The sequence below is a fragment of the Amphiura filiformis genome, chromosome 2 (assembly GCF_039555335.1).
Source record: "Amphiura filiformis chromosome 2, Afil_fr2py, whole genome shotgun sequence".
In the NCBI taxonomy this organism is placed as follows: Eukaryota; Metazoa; Echinodermata; class Ophiuroidea; order Amphilepidida; family Amphiuridae; genus Amphiura; species Amphiura filiformis.
In genome coordinates, this window is record NC_092629.1 from 13,206,478 (window position 1) to 13,227,525 (window position 21,048).

A 21,048-nucleotide genomic window follows, 5' to 3' on the forward strand; every position below is an offset into this window, starting at 1 on the left:
GTGTTAGAGATAGGGCTGATAAAGGAGATGTTTAAAGGGCTCCATACTGCTCTTTGTCCATGGGTCCCAATGCTCTTGCTACTGCTATGCCCCTAGCTGGGATATCCTGGTCTTTCACCTGTTTTGTCCTGTCAATGGCACAATAACCCCAAGCCCCATTGTGCTATAATGACTGGTTGAAACTGTGATTTTGGTTTTTTCACACATAGGTCTTTCTGCTTCGATTTTGTAAGGCACTGTCCACGTAATGACGGATTTGCAATATCCCTGATGAAACTAACAAAAAAATTAAAATATTCCTCACCTGGATTCAAAATGTGCATAATGTGGATCATCAGCATTCAATTTACCAGCAGGCATCACATCATCCACATCCATACTATAAGTAAACTGCTCTCCCGCCTCCGTTGTCTTATCAGGTGCATCATTACCAAGCATAAAATGAACTCTTTTCCCATCTTTCACCCGTTCTTTATTGTCCTCCTTAAATTCTCTCAATTTTGCTTGTTCTTCTGCAGGATCACTGATGTTAGGGCCACTGAAGGCGTCACGAGCTTCCGATAATTTAGGTAAGGGGTTGACGTTAATTGGAAGGGCAAGGTCACTTTTTAAGAAGGGGTATTTGGGTTGATGTGGTTCGCAGGGGTTCTCAGGCTTGGAGTCTGTGTGTGTTATGTAACTTGAGTGAGATACTGTGGAGGAGAAGCAAGAATAGGAAAGTGAGAACAGAATTAGTTTTTGAATATAATTTTTAGAAAAAACGCAAAATTACAACAACAAAAATTCTTCATAATCCTGAATGAAATTCATGTTTTGGTTCTCATCCAGTGAATTTTCATGAATTGATGAAGGAGAGAGGTTTATTTTTTACTTTTTGTATTCATGATGTAACATTAGCATTGTGAGTTTTCGGTCTTTTCCAACAGTGCATGTTCAAGGAGAAGTCCTTTTCTTTTCAAATGTGAAATTTTGAGGGATAAACACCCTTGAATATCACAAAAAGTGATTTCTCTAAATTAACTCAACTATATGTATAAAGTTTTCCTAAAGCATTTCAAAATCTTACAATTTTTGAAACATCTAAAAAAAAAAATCTGACAAATCCCAGAAATTGAGGATGGAGGGGATGAGAACCAAAATATATTCTGTTTTTTGGCCTATTCATGAATATTCATATACTTACATGATGTTTGCCTATCGACTGCGTCTCTGTTTGGATCACATGTCATGATTACGCTATTCAGATTGTGTCGTCGCTTGTTCTTGTTGCTCATTTTATTTCGTTCATCAAGCTGTCAAACATAAAGATATTAGAAGTTTTAGTTAATGCTGCAGGTGTGGCCTATGATCTTTAGTAAGAAAATAACAGACCAACACCACCACGGAAAAAGTAAAGCAAACATGTTTCCTTTTCAGGGTCATAGTTAAAAGTTGGGCCATATAATAAAGAAATAATTATATGCCCCGGGTGGTGAAATTTCCAAATGGAGTGGCAAAAATTGCTTGCCCCTCCCCAGTCTGACAAAAATTGCTTCTTTCCCCCTCCCCCACCTGTCAAAACTTTTTGCCTTCCACCACCCCCTCCCTTTGCACAAATTAAATTTTTGTGTTCCCAATTTCCAAAGCCTTAAATGGTATAGATATTTCGAATACTTGAATGTTTCTGTAAAGAATGTTATTAAATGTGTGCCAAAAATCGCTTGCCCCCACCAAGTTATTTCCCCCCCATGTTTTTGCTTGCCCCCCAGTTATCTAAGAATTTAAGTTTTAATACTTACAATTTGCCTCAGTCTCTCCCCATCCACCTTGCTGAAATCAACAAAACTACTCTGCTTTGAACTAGCACCAAATCCAACACCTGGAACCATGTGCATTACCTGAGAAAACAAAACAAACAAACAATTTTAATGGAGTTCCACAAGGTTCTAATCTTGGCCCACTGTTGTTTGAACTGTTCAATACTCATCAAAGTAAAGTCAAATCATTGCTGGACATAGAATAAGATTATAACCATGACTATGGCTATGACCATCTTATTTGTTTATGGGGAAGGACAATATAACTCATCATGTTCGAATGTTCAGTTGTATAAGCTGGCGACTCTTTCATTGCAAAAAGATGATTATGTCAGTATTTCCCCATATCACTGATAATAGCTTTAAAATGTGTCAAAGATTGTAATCTTTTGTTTTATTTTTCATTACGTGGACAGTGCTTTAAAAAATTGGAGCAGATTCATCAGAAAGACCTGTAAAAAAATCGCAGGTCATATTTTTTTTTAAATATTCGTCATCCTAATAGTTAACCTGTTTTAACCAGTCAATAGCACAATACAACTAATCCCTATTGTGTAATTGACTGGTTAATTAAAACAGATGAAAGAATAGGATGACACATTTATATATGACCTGTGGTTTTGTTTGTTTTTCACAGGTCTTTCTACTTTGATTTTTAAGGCACTGTCCACGTAATGTGTATTCTAATCTACCGTAGAAACCCGTCTATAAGGAATAGAAGCGACTGTGATGATAGCATATTTCACGCTAGCGCCCTCCACAATATTATATCATTATGGAATTTGAGCAAATCATTGACCGACACAAGCAGGTATACAATGTATTATTTTATCTTTATTTCGCATCTCACGAGCATAGCTCACTTGGCAAGGCATAAGACTTTGGTTCTTTAGATCGGAAGATGGTGAGTTCGAGCCTCATCACGGTCACACAAACTTTTATAAACAAAATATTGTTCAAACTTTTCATTTATATTTTCTTGCATTTTCTAAAGACTCCTTTCGTGATCATTTTTTTTTTTCATATTTAGTTTAATTTATTCTATTGTTTTTCTTTTATTGTTTCTTTTCTTTGTCTTTTTTCTTGTTTAATTTTATTTTTCTTTATTTTGCTTTGATTCATATAATATTGGCAGGATAAGGAGAGGAGGGAACTAAAGACCCATTCAGTGATTTGCTCATCCGGACGATCGTAAAAATCATCAAAATTCACCTTTGTCATTGTCATAGATGTGGTAACATAGCCTGCTAGTGGTTCAGCAGAAAACCGTGTGACACATAATATACATTTGGCTACATTTTATTATACGATAAATACGAATTTATTAAACATGGTAACAAATATTCTCTAGCAGATCGGTTATACGATGGAACTGGTAGGCATAGGCCTATTATAAATTCGGGATATTAAATATCTTCCTGACGAGACAGATCTGCGCATGTGGTCAAAGACGATTCCTTATTAGCCACAGACCGTCCGCTGGAATTAGTTGAATCGCTATGGCTGTTGGTCGGACCTCTCATCTCTCCACATCGATTGTGACCTATCCCCGACATTGCCCATATGAACTCACATCCTCCTGTTTTATTCAATACGCTGGCGAAGTTACGTAATAATCGGATTAACTACCATAGCAATAGGTGAAAACAATTTTTGAATATACCGCGTTATACACTGATACGTTCAGGCGGTACCTCTTCATTGAACCATATCATGCTGCACCTGTAAGATCTTTGAAAAGACCAGTATTGTATTCAATCTATGATTGCAGACATACACAGTACAGGTGATGAGTGTAACCTGCTTGTAGCGCAGCGCGATATGTTCAAAATTGTTTTCACCTATTGCTATGGTAATTAATCCGATTAATTACGCAACTTCACCAGCGTATAATGGCCGAATAAATTCTGACCATCACTTGGCTTGTTGGATTCGTCTATACTACAATTCGCTGTCGAAGTGACGTAATAATCGCAATAACTACCATCAAGCAGATTGCACTAATCACCCGCGTATGTCACCAAACATAGATTGAATACCACTCTTTTCATAAATACTAATCTTACATGGCGAGTGATTAGCATTTCTTTGACAACTATGGTTTAATGCATAGGTGCCACGTGAACGATGAAGTGTAGGGCTATATATTCGAAATTGTATTCATCAATTGCTATGGTAGTTAATCCGATTAATTACGTCACATCGACAGCGAATAGCCTATAGTATGGATTCAAGTGGAACAAAAAATAGTGTATGTCCATTGCTAGCTATGGTAATTAATCATGTTAGTGTTTACATCACTACTTCGGTGAAGACAAGAGAAGTGTGCCTTCTCTACCAACGCCTGTAATATAACAGGTGCAAGCGAAACCAAATTGAATGACCAGAATAGTTTCCTTTGTCAGATGAATTGATTGAAGTTTTTGAAGACACTCTATTCTTGATGGGACAATAGATTCAAATATGGAATAATTATTATTCCTCATCTATTTTTTTTATTGAAAAAACTGCAATTGTGGCAACAGAACAATATTTATTTTGATTTCATTTCAAGTAGAAACAAAATCGTGCTTAAGCCAAAAACGCACCCTACCTCAAGAATTGGGATGGCACAAAGGTGCAACATAGGTTTTATTGCAAAGACGAGGACAGACAAGTAGTTACAACACATCTGTCTAACCGTGGGTTTCGCTATTATTTAGAATAAATGCTTTTACTAGTTTCTATAAAACCACAAAATTACAAAAAAACTATTAAAAAACTAAAAAAAAAAAAAAAACGCACCTAAAATTAAAAGAAGAAAAAAAAAAAAGAAGAAAAATAAAAAAAAAAAGACAAAAAAAAAAATTAAACGAGAATGAAAAAACGGAACCGGTGCCCGGACCATACTCTCTTCAGCATGTCTTCAGTTCCAAAGTCTGACGCTCTATCAATTGAGCTATACGATCCTGATATACGAAACAGTCGTTATTATGTCAATACAATTGATTGGTGTTACAACATACTTAGATGGAATGCATAGCCACCCAGTGCCAGTATATATTTGCTCAAACTCCAAATACAACAAGCAACCAATTTTATTGAGGGCGTTTCTTAGGTATATCCTTGTAGACGGGGTTTTACGGTATTCATCATATTTACCTCTGAAGATTGTGGTGGGGCCTGCTTGTGTGCCTTAATTGTGTCTTGCTGTACTCCTGTATCAAAATCCTTATTATAAATTGACGATGGTTTTTCTTTATCAGTACCAAACTGAAATGGACAAAAAGATTAACATCTTATTAAATAGAAACACTCTTTTATTTTAATTCAACAATCAATGTTAGTAAAAGTTGCTTAAAGGAGTATTTTGTGATCCTAGCATCCTATCCTCTTTTTAAAAGAGGATAGGATGCTAAAATTAAAATTACTTTTTTTCAGTAGATATCCATGAAAAGATCTTATTCCCAAAATTTCAGTTGATTCCGATTTTGTGTTTGCAAGTTATGCCCGGGGGGAGGGGGCACTCACTAAAAATGGGTGTCGGGGATGTGCGAATTTTCAACTCCCTCTCAACCAATGACCCCTTTTTTATTTTACTGAACTCCTTTTCACCCAATGACCCCCTTTTTTTGTTTTCCTGTCACCAAAAGACCCCCTTTTTTCAAAAATGTTGGGAAAATTTCTGATAATCTCTCACTGAATGACCGCTTTTTTTTTTTTTTTTTTTTTCCTCAAACCTTTTATATCTTGACCTAGTCTGTGTTACCTGGCCCCCACGGAATCAGGCTAATCCCCCTCCTTCACCTACTCCCTAGTTAACTAACAAACTCACCTGGAAGTGAACTGATGTCTGATATGACTTTCCTAGAGTGGCGTTGTCAAGACTAGGACTGCCATGCGATGCACCACCAGCACTCATACCAGTCCTTGGTGGATTCTCCTGACTGGATGTATTGGGTGGCATGTGTGTCCCTAAAACGTCAGGTTTTTTCGCTTTTGGCAATGGTTTCATTTCTGTATAAAAGAAGTTAATTAAATTATTTAACATTTGAATACAAATAAATTGAACCTAATAAAATTACTGATTTATATAAAATGAACAATCCAAATTATCGTTAGTAGCCCTGCTGCGGCAATCTGAGCCACAATTATTGGTGACTATTATATTTATATTATACAGTAAAATAGTATTGTACTACTTTACAACCAAAGTATTTAGTCATCAAAAATTGGAACAAAAGATTTTAAAGATTTTTTGTTGTTAGATTTTTCAACTTAAAACTTTGATAAATCTGAAAAATAAATAGTTTTTAAAATATGACAAATTCCAGAAAGGAGGGGACGAGAACCAAACATTATTTTTTTCGGCCTAATTTGAGTACTTTATTAAATCATGGATCCGAATCGTTCTCCAAAGATTTGCTCTGTACTAACCTTTATACTTGTTAATGAAGTCATTGTAATCAATAGCGCCATCTTCTCCCCATCTACTGAATCTAAGAAGATGTTGCACCTGTTCCTCCGGGATGGGGTCGAGAAGAGAATCTAACACACGCTTCATGATGGGTTTGCTGACGTAACCAGTGCTGTAATGGAAAGAAAATTTGTGTTTTATAAATATCTAAAACAATTTATCATGTATATGTCACAGGTGAAATTGCCCAACATTGTCCAAAATTGTCAAAATAGACCAAAAGTACATTGAGTTGCCTAAACATTTTGAAAAGTTGCGCAAACTTGCCCAAAGTTGTCCAAACATTTTTGCGCAAAGTTGCATAAAATTGTGTAAAGTTACTCGAGGTTAATGCAAAGTTGCACAAAATTGCAAAACAATTAGCAAAGTCGAATGACAACTTTGTGAAGTTTAGAACATTTAATTTAGCGCACTTTTGATTGTCAATTTTGGGCAATTTCCCTGTGACATGGGGCCTTATAGGCCTAGCAATCAGGGGGTGTACTCAATTTTGGTTTGGGTAGAGAGGTACGTCGCACAATCTTAAAGTTGTCTCATTGATAAAATCAATTTTCCAAGAAGATGGAACTAAATTTAACACAAAAATGGCAGAATGATTACAGGCTTAACCATTTTGGAAGTCAAAATTCAGCTAAGTTGCCTACAATGATAATTGAGATATCTTTACTCCCCCTCCAAAAAAAATAGAAGAAGAAGAAGAACAAGAGGAAACGGAGATGAGAGGCAATAAAATTACATACCCTTTTCTGTCATATTGGGCAAAAAATTGACGTAACGTAGAAATGGTACTTTCAGGTACAGTGTCTTCAGGAGATTCTTCAGCAGCTGCCCAGGGCATAGTTTCTTCCGTTATGAAATCTCTATACAAGCAGACAGGAAAAAATACAATTTATTATTTAGTTTACTATTAAGTAGGGTGCATTTTTTGTTTTAGAAATTGTTTGGGCGCAAAAGTATATATTTATGCATATTTAGAATGTTTAGAATTTTGATGTAACCTATCCATGGATGTCAGATTTATGTAAAAGTGCTTATTATTGGAAAAAATCATGAAAAGCATGAGATAAAGATCAAGTAGAATCCGATTTTTATTTCTTTGAATTTTGACCAACTATTACTGAATATTCATGAATAACGATTGAAAACGCTCTATTTTGGATTGAAATCATACATTTAATGATTTTCTTTGATTACATAAATGCGACATCACGGTTGGATTCTTACCATACTATTGTAAATGTATCATACTTTTATACTTTAGACATTATAGCAGTAATGAGGCCCAAAAGCATTAAAAGTTTATATAATTCTAGGGTTGATACCAACTTTATTTAAATTATTAATACACTATGCAAAAAAAGTTAATTCATTGTGGCATTGGCAATTATAATTTTGTTTGCATACAGTTTCTGATCACTGAACTATGATCAGTGTACATAGGTTACAATGATCATTTTCAGAATTTACATACATGGACCTATACAATTTATACCGCGCTTTTACTAGGTAGAAGATATATATTAATTGATAGATATATTAAACATCCGGGGTCAAACATATATTGCACAGAATAATTGATATTGCATGATCACTCACACATCATGTAATATTGCCAATGCTATGTAGTATGTTGAAACGTTCGCTCGCGGGATGTCGACAATCATGATTGCATGATCAAGCATGATTGCGTCACAGTCTATGATTGCATCAACGTGGATTTTGCTTACTTGCATGGTACTGTTATTCGTGTAATTGCTTGTTCATGAAATTGCCACATAAAACTTCTGGAGCTTATATAGGCTTGTACATAGGCCTGCAATCGAGTGATATTCTTTGTGATATATAATAGTCTTTGCGGGAGTCTTTCAGAACCCCAGGATGGGAGCTTGTATATAAAATTACGGTACACTCGTGTGAATCCATGATGTTGATTATTTTATCAAGCATGTTAAAATGGCTGCCGCACAACCCACTGCTCCTAATCAGACGGTAGGTTTTCCAGAACAGTTGTCTGCTACTTCTACTGATTCTGCTCTAAATCACACTATAGGTCCACCTGTAGATTTAGCCGCACTTTCTGCTTCAATTCAGGCAGTTGGTCTAGTGCCATTTACTTCCAGTCAGGCAGTTGGCCTGCCATCAGTGCCGTCATTTGCAAATCAGGCACTTGGTCTACCACCAGTGCCACCACCATCATTTGCTCAGGCAGAATGCATACCGGCAATTCAACTGCCGTCTGCTTCAAGTTCTGCAGTGGTAGCAACAACCAAGGAAGAACCTGAATATGTCACTGATACTGCTCTTAGCAAGGGAGACTTCTGCACAGTATGGAAAGCCAGACGAAGATGCGTGCTCAAAGAATTTGACATCAAGCAACAAAATGCTTCACTTATTGACCAGATCCGAGACAAATGGCTTCGTGAAATTGAATTGCTGATCAAGATCCGAGGCCATGATGGAATTGTTGTATACCGGGATGTCTTCTCGCAACCTAATAAAGTGTATGTGGAGATGGAATACTGCGATGGCGGGAACCTGAATAGATTTGTTATAGAGAAACAACCGGATAATGATACCAGACATCGGTTCATGATTGAAATGTCATCCGCGCTTTCGTTTCTACACATCAACAACATCCTTCATCAAGGCATGCAACCGGATAACGTAATGGTCGTCATCAGATCAAACGGTCAACCTACTGTGAAACTAGCAAACTTTGGATTATCAAAACTGATAGCTGATACCAAATTTTATGGTGATCTTATCGGGTATTTCATGCTTGGAGAAGTTGCCGGGAAGTACTATCTCGCACCGGAACTATTTTCAAGACACTGCGGCATGTCCGCTGATATTTATGCACTGGGGCTTCTATTAGCAGCTCTGATTATCGGAACAACTTATGAAGATAAATTGGCGGTTTATTTGACTACAAAGAATGGAGGCGTTGTGGGAATAGGGGAGTGTGCTTCAGAAAACAAATGCGATTTCCATATCTGTCCGCAAGGAGTCAAGGGTGTTTATTCGGTAATTAATATGATGTTGAGATTTGATTACCGAACTCGTCCGAGTGCACTCGAAATTGAAAACCATCTTCGGAAAACAACCTCAGAACTTTACCCGCCAGTGCGAGTTCAGGGGCCATTTTGAGCCCGATGATAAGGAAGACGAGAGTCAGACGACGCTAGAAGAGTTGATTACCGAACTCGTCCGAGTTCATTGAAGTTGAAAACCATCTTCGGAAAACTGCTTCGGAACTTTACCCGCCAGTGCCAGTTCAGGGGCCATTTTTGAGCCAGATGATAAGGAAGACGAGAGTTACAAGACGCTAAAGGTGAACAAGTGCAAAAACACTTTTAGTTCTTGTTTAAAAATGGGATAATAGTAATATCAGATATAACGTGTATGGACGGCACACACGGTTAAATGCCCCTATAGAGACAAACTAAAAGATGGGTAAATAGGGCGCCTTGTAAAGTTGTAGGCCTATTATCATGTTATGAGAAGGCGACTTGTATATAATTATGATTTAAAAAAACCCTTCCGTTGCAGTGGCATAGCGTCCCCAATCGATTGCAAAATTTAGAAAATCCCATAGGAAAATTGCCAAAAACGGCTTGTGTCCCCTCCCACAATCAGACCCGGTGCCCCCCATCCACCAATCATGGTCGGTGCCCCCCCCCCTCCCAATCGGATGACCCACGCTACGCCACTGGATAAGATTGTTTGCCAGCTTTACCGATATAAAAGAATAAAATTGAAGAGTATAGAATGGCGAGTTTTAACTTACCGGAGTTCGTTTTTGTCTTGCATAAATCTTCCTTTCTGTACTTGAGTAGGTTCGACGAAGGCTGCAGACTTGTCGGGCTTAGGCATTGCATTATAGTCTCTGTTAAATGTTGAGATGTCTTCTTTCGGAACTGGATATTGAAATAAACAAGAATAGTCTATAAAAGGACATGCTTCAGTGCAGAATGTAATTGCAAATTTGTGAATATTTTGTTAAACACTGAGATGCGTATGATAAAATTATAATTCACAACTAGACGCGGATTTCCTTTATTTCTGTAACCATAATGGGAACCACTTCTACCAAAGATAAACCCCCCACTCACCTTTAACATTATAATCCCCATTCCTAAAGACGTATGATTCTCTTTCTTCAGCCAACATCCTCTGTACAAGGGCGGCAGGGCTCATGTCGTGGGGTGCCGTCTTAGCACGATGATGGCGAGGTACGTGCTTCAGGGGATCGAGACGGATACCGGTGTGTGAACGTGGACGTGAAGGATCGAAGGAAGTACCTGTTTCTGTTTGAAAACTGGTCATAATCAAATGCAATTAGCGATTAACGTGTTATCGTTTATTATAGATATTCATGCGTTAGACTATTAAAGATTCCATTGAGGCATTAATCCAGGAAGCACAAAACGTTTTAAAAACATTTTAAACGGGTTTTGGTCTCAGTGAAAAAGCTTTAATAACATTAAAATGTCGGGTTTTATAAAGGTCATGAAAATGTTTTAAAACATTTTGTTTGAAAATACACTCAAATGTAATACCGTATTATTAAATATTTTGCAAAATATCTTGTCAATTTCTTGAACATTTAAACAACATAATTTATGGTAGAATGTTTTGCAACAAGTTTTAAAAAAATCTTTCTCAATGTTATGAAAACGATTTTAATACTTTGAATTAAACCCTTTATATAACCCGACATTAACATTTTTTTATTGTCAACCTTTTCTGACATTTTGCGAATAATGTGAAAAACGTTTTGTGTTTTCTGGGACGTATACGGAATAAAGCTGTATATTCAAAGATGTATGTGCTATGGGCTAATTTCGTGCTCTTTTACACGAATAATAAACTATTTTAGGTACAACACGATTCGAGCAAAGTCCTCAAACTCAAAATCGATCTTAATCATGCCCATTTAAACATGTAAAACTTGAAGAGTTTTTGTAAATTGTTTCATTAACCAAACTGAAAAGATTTATGAACAAAATCAAAAAACAATTATTTTACCTTTGTAAGTCGTTGCCAAAATCGAAATGAGAGGTTCTAAGATCTTTAACATTTCGTCGTCTAATTTCTGACGTCTGCTTTACAGGTGGTGGTCCACTGTGCTGTTTGATCTGTGAAAGTGTGAATTAGAAATTCAAGTCTTTGGGCCTCAAGGAAGAACAGATGATTAATTGTGTTTTCAACTGATTGAGTGTCCCAGGTTAAAGAAGAAATAAAACAAACAAACAAACAAACAAACAAACAGAAGGTATCGTACCCTTCCCAGAATCCTTTACAACATGGCGCATTACCTCATTACATAAAATGACACTCCTATTACTTTATCCAAGTTCCCTTTGTTTTCTAAATAGACTGGCTAAAGATGGGTCAATATAGTCAAGAAATAAAATCTGGTCGTGCTCTGTTCATTGAGGTACTTTTTGTCACAATCGACCTGTCTTGCACAACAGCGTAAAACAGTACAGACAATTGAAATGAAAGATATGCATGGTGGGAAGGGTAAGATATCCCTGGGGTTACAATTGAGTTAATCAAAGTGTTGCAAACGTGAAGTCTTTCTTGATATAGTTAATTCAATTTAATGAAATATATAAAAAAAGAGAGATCGAAGATTGTGAATAAAAGGGGATAGAGGAAGAATGTAACATCATAGGAATGGATGGAAGCCAGCAAACAGAAAATGTTTAAATGTCTGGAAAAGGGTTATCTAACGGATGTATAAAATATTTTAATACCAAACATATTTTCTAAACTTACTGTCAAACACAATGTTGTTAAAGTAAAAGTGTTAGAAAAATATTTTACCAAACTGTTTGCAAAATATTTTACAATAACATTTTGACCTTTGTTTTTCGTACGTTTAAAAAACATTTTCATGATATTAATAAAACCCAACATTTAAACGTTAACCAAAACAAGTTTAGACGCGTAAAACACGTTTATTAACTTTTTGTGTTTGCTAGTAAGGGGGAGATGTAGTGAACGTAAACGGAGAGCGCCACTGCTTACCGCTTCGCTGAAGTCTGAGTTATAATAAGATTCGCCGAATCGTGTATCTTTCCAATAGCGAGGGTTCATGTCCTGCAATGAAGAAAATTATAAAGGTTAATTACGGGTAACAACAAAGTCGCTTCAAACTTTGTTGTAATCAGTTTTTAAAAAGACTGATACATATCTCTTTAAAAGAACATTTTTTAGAATCAACCAAAAAGGCTTGTTTTACTATTATCAAAAAAACAAAAACAAATGACCAACATAAAGCACTTACCGGTAGGTTAATTTTTGGGTCTAACCGCATTGCAGGCAACTGAAGAACAAAACAAAAGAACAAAGTTTTTTAAATAAATTCAAATATCGCTGAAGCTGTACAAAACAAGATCAGATGCGGCTAAAACTCGGAGGAATATGGTACTTTTTTTTCCAGAATCAGGTTATATATAAAAGGGCGAAAGACTAAAATAATAGTATTTCTTTCACGTAGCTTAAGGGATCTAAAATGAGCGTTTATTGCGTTTCGACAGTATTTTTGTGGGACATGAGAGCACCTCAGACCTATCGAATTGCATTCTGAATACGAAGCATGTCTTTCTGATATCAAATAATTTTCATTTTTGAAAATCACCATATAATACAAATTTTATGACAAATTATAAAAATTTGATATTTTTCAAAGTTTTGATATATAACAGTCCTCGAAGTAAATTATATAAATCTTATGTTATATTCTTAAAGTGTATGTAGCAGGGAGGAAAAGCCGACGGTCAATTGAAAATTTTAACCTTTCATATTGAAGATATGGATTTTTTTCCCAAAAAGACCTAATTTTTTTTTGGTGTTTTGGGGAAAAAATCCATATCTTCAATACGAAAGGTCAAAATGTTCAATTGATCGTCGGCTTTTCATCCCACCTACATACACTTTAAGTATAAATCATCAGCTTTCTAAAGTTTACTTCAAGTACTGTTAGATATCAAAAATATCAATTTTTAATGATTTGCCATAAAATGTGTATTAAATTGAGTAAAACAAGAGTGTTTTTTCATACTAATAATAGAAGTCTACCCACCTGAATATGTTGATACAAATACAAATTGCATTAATCTACCGATTATGCGAAACACAAAAACCCTCTCACACAGAGATTTTTCTGACCTGTCCCTAAGACCGACCTATCGGCGCCCTTTGAGTTGAGCGCATGCGTGCAACGATCCCTGTTCAGTCCCCACCGCCCAGAGAAATAACATACCGCAAGGGGGTTAAGGGAGGCGGGATCAACATATTCAGGTGGGTAGACTTCTATTATTAGTATGAAAAAACACTCTTGTTTTACTCATACTTATACATAGAACTACCCACCTTCAATGTTGATACAAATACAAATTGCATTAACATTGACTAGCACCGCTAATAGGTGGTAGAGGTGCGGTCTGTTATTTAGACGCGAGGTCAGAAAAATCCCATTTTGCTTAAAAAGCAAGATACCAAGAAGATTGCTTAAAAAGCAAAAACCCTGAAAATTGCTTGAAAAGCAAAAACAAGAATTGTTTATAAAGCAAAACATAGACTAAAAAGACAATAGGATTTCAAGAATGTCTACAAGTAAAGTTATTCAATACACTTACGACCTGGTCATTCCTGAAAACAAATAAGGTTAGACAATCAATGATTAAGACATTAATGCTAATTGTTATCTTACCCTTATTGTCTGTTAGTCGAAGTCCTCGTCAAGACTGCTTTAGCGAACTTGACCCTGGAGTCGTCCTCTCCGACATTACGCAGATATGTATCAGTAAACGTAGAGGCGGTGCTCCAAGATATAGTTTCGCAAATCTCGTTCAGAGTGACCCCTTTCTGAAATGCCCACGAGCCTGAAACTGCTCTAGTAGAATGTGCCGCAGGGGCACATGTTCCTTCGAACGCTTTAGCATCTACTATGAGCGAAACCAACCATCGTGCTAGTGTCTGTTTCGAAGCTGCCTTGTTAGGTTTAGCATGGGTTATAAAAAGTTGGTCAGTCGATCCCCTAATATTACTGGTCCTATAAATATAGTGTTCGATAGCCCGCACAGGGCACCATAGTCTATCTTCTCGTACGGATGACTTAGTGCCAATCCTCGGAAGCAAGATGGACCCGTGTTGAAACGTCTGGCGTTCATTTTAGCTATGAAACCTACTTTAAAGGTCATAGAGACGCCATTGCGTGAAAAAACAAGAGTTTTGAACGATAAAGCTTGCAATTCCGACCTACGACGGCCGGTTGCTAGCGCTACCAAAAAGACCGTTTTGAGAGTGATCTCTCGTAACGTGGCAGATTTCATCGGTTCATATGGTGCTCCTTTGAGAAGCTCCAAAACTTTGCTTAGATTCCATGCAGGAACGATTCTACGTTTAGGGGACGAGAATTGTACATGCCATTGAGGAGAAGACGGATGTAGTCATTCTTATATAGAGTTGATCCGTCCTCAAATCCCCTATGGATCGCTGCGATAGCCGATTTATAGTTGCTAACTGTGGCTACCTGTAAGCCAGAGTCGAACACTTCCGTGAGGAAGTCGGCTATCTGAGACTGAGTTGCTCTGGCAGGAGAGCAATTTGTCTTTTCGCACCACTTGTAGTATCGACCCAGACGTCCAGAATAGATTCCGAGTGTTGAGTCTTTTCTACCGTGGGCGATGAGGCTAGCAGCTTTTTGTGAAAAGCCGCTCTCCTCGCAGCGTTGCCTGATAACGGCCATGCAGTTAACCTCAGATGACCCAGCTGAATGGTCGGCACCACTGTCTCCAGATCCTGCTGTCTCAGGAGGTCTGGTAACTGTGGAAGAAACCGAGGTGTACCTATGAGAAGGTTCACCATGGGCCGAAACCATAGATGCCTTGGCCAAAAGGGTGCTATGAGTATTATGTTGCAATCTTCGCTGGCTATTTTCTGTATTACTCTCTGTAGCAGCGAAATTGGAGGAAATGCGTAGGCCGTCATTCCTCTCCAGTTCAAGTGTAGTGCGTCTACCGCCAGTGCTCTTGGATCTCGCATCCTGGAGCAATATACTGGTAGTTGGTGGTTGCTTGCTGATGCAAACAGATCCACTGTCGGATAAAACATTACTCGGAAGATGGTTTGGACCACCTGAGGAGACAGTGCCCATTCTGTCGGGCCCGCACCTCGACCTCGAGAGAGGTCGTCCGCTAGAATGTTTGTGACCCCGGCTATGTGGATAGCTTGAGTGACATTCCTCGATGGTGACACTTCTTCAACAAGCGAAGAGTGTGCATGCACAACAGGGGAGATTTTGTACCTCCTTGTTTGTTGATGTATGCTACCACCGTCGAATTGTCCGACTGCACTATGAACTTGCAACCCATCAACTGATCTTCGAACGCCTGGATCGTTCTTTCTACCGCCCAGAGTTCTAACAAGTTGATGTGAGACTTGGCTTCCGTTGGGGACCACAGGCCCGAAGCCGTCTGATCCTGAATATGACCCCCCCAGCCCATCTTCGACGCGTCCGTCGTGATGGTAAGCTGAGGGAGGGGGGCAGGAAATCTGACCCCTATGTTCAGGTTGGCCGTCGTGGACCACCACTTGAGTTTGTCGCGGATCAGTTCCGACATTGGAACCATCCTGTAAACTGAGTGGCAACTGGGTCTGTAAAACGCCAGTAGGTGCAGCTGAATTGGTCTCATATGCATACGACAATTCGGCACCAGGTCTACTAGACTGGCCATCAGTCCTAACACTCTTAGCCAAGCAGTGGCTGGAGCGTGACTTTCTGCACTGAGAATCTTGACGCATTGTATAATGTTCATAATTCTCTCCGGAGAGGGCCTGGCCAGGCCCTCCGATAAGTGCAGACGGGCCCCCAGAAACTGGGGATCTGTGTCGGGACGAAGTTTGATTTCTTCACATTTATCACAAAACCCAAACTCGTCACGGTCTCTTGAACCATTTTTATATGGTGCAGAGCCTCTACCCGCGACCGACTGTATATCAGCCAGTCGTCGAGGTAAACGCACAGATTGACGCCCTTTCGTCTGAGATAAGCCGCCACTGTCTTTACTATACGAGTAAAGACCCGTGGGGCTGTGGAAAGACCGAATGGAAGACATCGAAACATGTATGTCTGGTCTTTCACCCTGAACTTGAGCCATTTCTGGTCGTTCGGGTGGATGGGTACATGAAGGTACGCATCTTTCAAATCTATTGACGTTGCCCAACAATCTTTGATTGGACATGTCAGGACAGTTGCCAGAGTCTCCATCCTGAATCTTCGTGGTTTGTATATATTTGTTCAATGGTTTGAGATTCAGGATGGGACGCCAGTCTCCAGTCTTTTTGGGAGCCAGAAAGAAGCTCGACCAAAACCCCCCTTGAAAGGGGGGGAAGACTGGGACTATGGCATTTTTCTGAAGTAGATTTGAAACTTCGGAGAGCAGTACCTGCCTCTGAACTAGAGAGGCTGGTAATCTTGTCTCCCTCTGCAGGTTCTGCGACGGAGGGGTTGTGGTAAACTCTAACTGATAACCCCTGCTCACTACCCCAAGCACCCATGAGCCCGGGCTGATGGTTTCCCATGCCCAGGCGTATGTCTGTAAGCGGCCGCCCACCTGTGGGGAAACCCCTGGTGGAGGGTTCACCAGTAAAGGTGAACACGCGGCCGCCGTGCCCTCAGGTACGAGACGACTTTCCCCCGCGAGCGTACTTTGCTCTTGGAGGATTGCCGCCCGCTCCTGTGCCTGCTCTCTTCTTACCCCGAGGGGCGGAAGAGGCGGCGCGGGCAGGTGCTTGAGCTTGTGGCGTCACATTGGAAGAGGCTGGTCCGGTCACCTTGACTTTGGCATGACCTCTTGACCTCCTCTTCCTAGACTTGCCTTTCTTGGTTAAAGACGAAGTCTTTTCCTGCAGAGCTCTCTCTTGGGTGAGTTTAGTTGCGAGTGTATCAACCACTGAACAAAACCCATCACCAAAAAGTGAGGCTTGTGCCACCGGAGTCTCTTTCAACTTTTCTGACAAGTCTTTGTTGAAAACGAGATTCAACGAGGCACAAGCGTTCTCCCTGCCTAAGTAGGACTGCTCTGTGAGTCAGTAGCATAGATTCCTCCATGATAGTAGAGGAAAGCTTTGCCGCTAGCTCACAATCCCGATAAAGATCGGAATCCTCCCCACACAGCTCCTTCACTTGATGACCTACACTCGAGGTCAACAAAGAAGAAAAGGCTGAAAGTCTGGTAGATACTCTGAGAGAATTATCCACCGACTTTAATTGTTCCTCCCAATATGGGGAGAACGATTGTGGGTGGTTCTTATTCACTTGGTGAGGTAAGAACTTAGCAACGTCCCCTTCTATACCTGGGCACCGGAACATTCCGTTATAGTCCTTCTCAGACACACGGAACGTTTTCCCGTAGGCCGGCCCTCTATAAGACAAGGATCCACGATGATCTCCTTTCTTATCAAGAGCCTGCCAATAGCCAAGTATTTCGGCAGGAAGAGTGACACCAGATAATGTGTGTAGTCCACTACCTACCCCCAAGCCTCCTAGAAGGACGCTTGGTGTCTCCTCGGTTACCTCAGGACCATACGTCAAGTCTAAGTTACGAGCTAGACGACGTAACGTGTCCGGGGTCTCCTTCGGAAAACCGGGTGGTATAGAATCTACCCCACTAGACGTTGACTCACTTGCGCCCTCAGTACGGGCCGGAGGAAATGACGTCATCTCATGTGACGCCTCCTCGCCAGAGTCTTCCTCACCCTCACTGGTATCTGAATCCGACCCAACATCGATCTGTGATTCAGACTCCTGTGTTTCAGAAGTGTTTGTCATGGTCGATCCCTCAGTGTAACCTGATAGGAGACCCGACATAACGCCAACTGAAGGGGAGGACACGCCTGCACCTTGCGATGCATTAGGTGTCACTGGGAACGTAGGCTCGCTAGTTACCGTTACCGGTGTCGACCGCCTACTCGGCTGCTGTCGCACTGGTACCGACCTAGGTGCTCTACGTTCCCTACCCGAAGTACCCCGAGTATTCTGAACTTGAGTCTGTCCAAGTCCGAACATCTGCGGGTTAAACCAAGGAGGAACACATCCCCACATTGCTGCCGGATTCATCCACGGCCCAGCATTGGGGAAATTCCCTTGATTAACGGGTATACCAACTCCTGGCACCCCCATGCTTGTTGCCACTGTCCGGTCTGTGGTACAGTAGTATACAAGTTGGGATTGGGCGCGAAGTTAGCCGCGGTTGGCAACTCTCGACCTTGCGGGAAAGTTGAATGACCGCTGGGTCCCTGCTGACTAGTTGATTGATAAACACTAGTATAACCTCGAGGATTCATTTGAATTTGGGGTTGGAAGATACCTTCCCTAAATAACAGCTAATAACAGTATTGCGAACCATCAGCATCCATGGTTCGATGTAGAGAGTCTTTCCTATTCAGAGGAGATATTGCAATTACACACCTTATTACCTTTTAACAATAACCAATGACACTAGCACGTAATTCCAGTCAAGCATCAATCTTTAATCCTATTATTGAAGAGGATAATAAGCTTATACTTATGTATGTATAAGTCTTTGTTTGCTTTGGCTAAATCCTGTTCAAGAGAGGACAGGCTGAACCTCGTTCAGTTGGGGATGATTTGAAGTGACCGCCAATTATGACCATTTGATATTTAATACCAGTAATGTGGAAAAAAAGAAATAATGTAGTGCCAAAATAATGTACCCTTTTAAGGAAGGAGCAAAGTTTAACAAGTTATAACTCCGCTTCTGCAGTACGAATGTCAGCGGCGAATGTCAAGTTATTATTTCCCAGTCTTTAAAAAATTGCAGGCAGCGGTGGAATCGATCTCGGTACCTCGCGGTTAAAAAGCACTGTGCAAGACTACTAAGCTAACTAAATATCTGTTGTGCGATGCTTGACATTATAATCTTTGATATTGCTTAATCGCGGAATTAAATTAGTAATAAAAGAAGTATATAGATTCTTATTTAGCGGTCAAATAGAATAAAAGGGGAAATATTTGTCCCTGCTCTAAAGAAAATATAGGTTAGAAAATTATCAAATAAATTTAAATTAAAAATTGAGATTTTATATTTATTTCTTTCACGAGGCGGTATTATCACAGACAAACACTGTATAAGCTAAAAACTCGACCCTCATCACTAGATGCTGTCATGGCTCAATGGTAGAGCATCAGACTGCTAATGTCAATATCGTTGGTTCGAGTCCTCCTGCCAGCAATGGTGATATTTATGATTTTAATGTTACGCTGCAATTTGTTCTATTTTTTTCGTTTATTTATTTATTTATTTATTTATTTATTTTTGTTTATTTATGTAAATAATTTGATATATTTGTATGTGGTATTTGAGCAATTTTATAATCCTATGGGTCATTTTGAACCCCCACCCCTCCCAACTTGCCAAACGCACAACACCTATGAGTTTGCATCACACATGTCATCATCATAAAAAAAAATTCTATCTATACCTGACGCCGCCGGCAGCGTAATTTCTTTCTGCAACCATAATGGGCCGCAATATATCACTAACCGCATAGTCCGAGGCAAGGTTCATTATTGTCAGGGTTAGGGTCTTAGGGTTAGGGTCTTATGGTTAGGGTTAGGGGTTAGGGTTAGGGGTTAGGGTTAGGGTTAGGGTTAGGTTAGGGTTTAGGGTTTAGGGTTAGGGTTAGGGTTAGGGTTAGGGTAAGGGTTAGGGTTAGGGATTAGGGTTAGGATTAGGATTATATTCGTATTTATTATACTAGTAATAGTATATTGTGTGTATGCAGTTTATTCCGTAATCAATAAGTATCATAAACAAACACCTTTCTGGCACAACGAATCATAGCACAGTCGTGTAGGCATTAGACTATGGATACGAAGGTTGTGGGTTCGAACCCCAGGTAAAACGTTATAGAATTTTAATTCTATCGATTTCTTTTTATTTTATTAAGTAAGAGGAAATAATAATGGTAATAAACTCGTGTTATATCTAGCCTATTAATGTATGTACTATGTGTTATCGCATTGCGGCCCATTATGGTTGCAGAAAGAAATAACGCACGCCGGCAACTAGACTACTATACAAAAAAAATAGTATCAAATCTTTCCTGCTCAATCAATATAATACTTGCAAATAGATCATAGTTTACTAATCTAATCCTGTAATATAGACCTGTTATATCACCTGTATTTGCATGTAGATTCTATACATGGTTTGTTATGGTAGGGATTAGTGTCCGATCTCTGTAATGTAATGTAATGTAAATGAAGCATATTGATATGCAGGAAGAATCGATCAGGGCGCTATCTATTAGGGAAAGATAAACACTATTCAAAATATCAATAGACAAGAAGAAAGGGATGTAGAGATTTGTAATTGAGTCATGCATGATTTAACAGATTTAACAGAAGGTTCTTTCCAAAACCCAAACGTAATGTTATCGACCGTATTGGGAGAATCCGAGGTCAGCGCTGCTTGATTGAACACTTGATGTAGTGTACTTGGGGAGTTATTCATCATTGAATAATTCGACCCATCAAGCATGACCCTAGGTGATCGACTATCAAAAGGATGAACATCCTCTTGAGACCGCTCATGAGTAACTTGAGCAGTCGGATCAATACCTGATGATAATAGCTTATCAGGGGGGGCTCCGCCCATGTCCACGCTACCCTGGATATCCCGGGTTGCATGTAACGGGGGTGCCAATGATAGGCTCGAGGTAGCACCTTCCGCATCTACCGATCCTTTCATTACTGAT

General features: G+C 39.4%; 1 protein-coding gene across 1 annotated transcript in view; it reads right to left on the reverse strand.

Annotated features, from left to right (window-relative positions):
* The window catches only part of LOC140145909 (uncharacterized), a 32,595-nt gene that overhangs the window by 5,097 nt on the left and 6,450 nt on the right, over window positions 1–21,048 (reverse strand). The window contains 12 exon segments of the mRNA XM_072167627.1: window positions 305–692; window positions 1,184–1,292; window positions 1,779–1,877; window positions 4,938–5,048; window positions 5,611–5,792; window positions 6,213–6,364; window positions 6,993–7,112; window positions 10,040–10,169; window positions 10,365–10,570; window positions 11,281–11,390; window positions 12,289–12,360; window positions 12,548–12,586. Of these exon segments, the coding sequence (XP_072023728.1) occupies window positions 305–692; window positions 1,184–1,292; window positions 1,779–1,877; window positions 4,938–5,048; window positions 5,611–5,792; window positions 6,213–6,364; window positions 6,993–7,112; window positions 10,040–10,169; window positions 10,365–10,570; window positions 11,281–11,390; window positions 12,289–12,360; window positions 12,548–12,586 (1,718 nt within the window).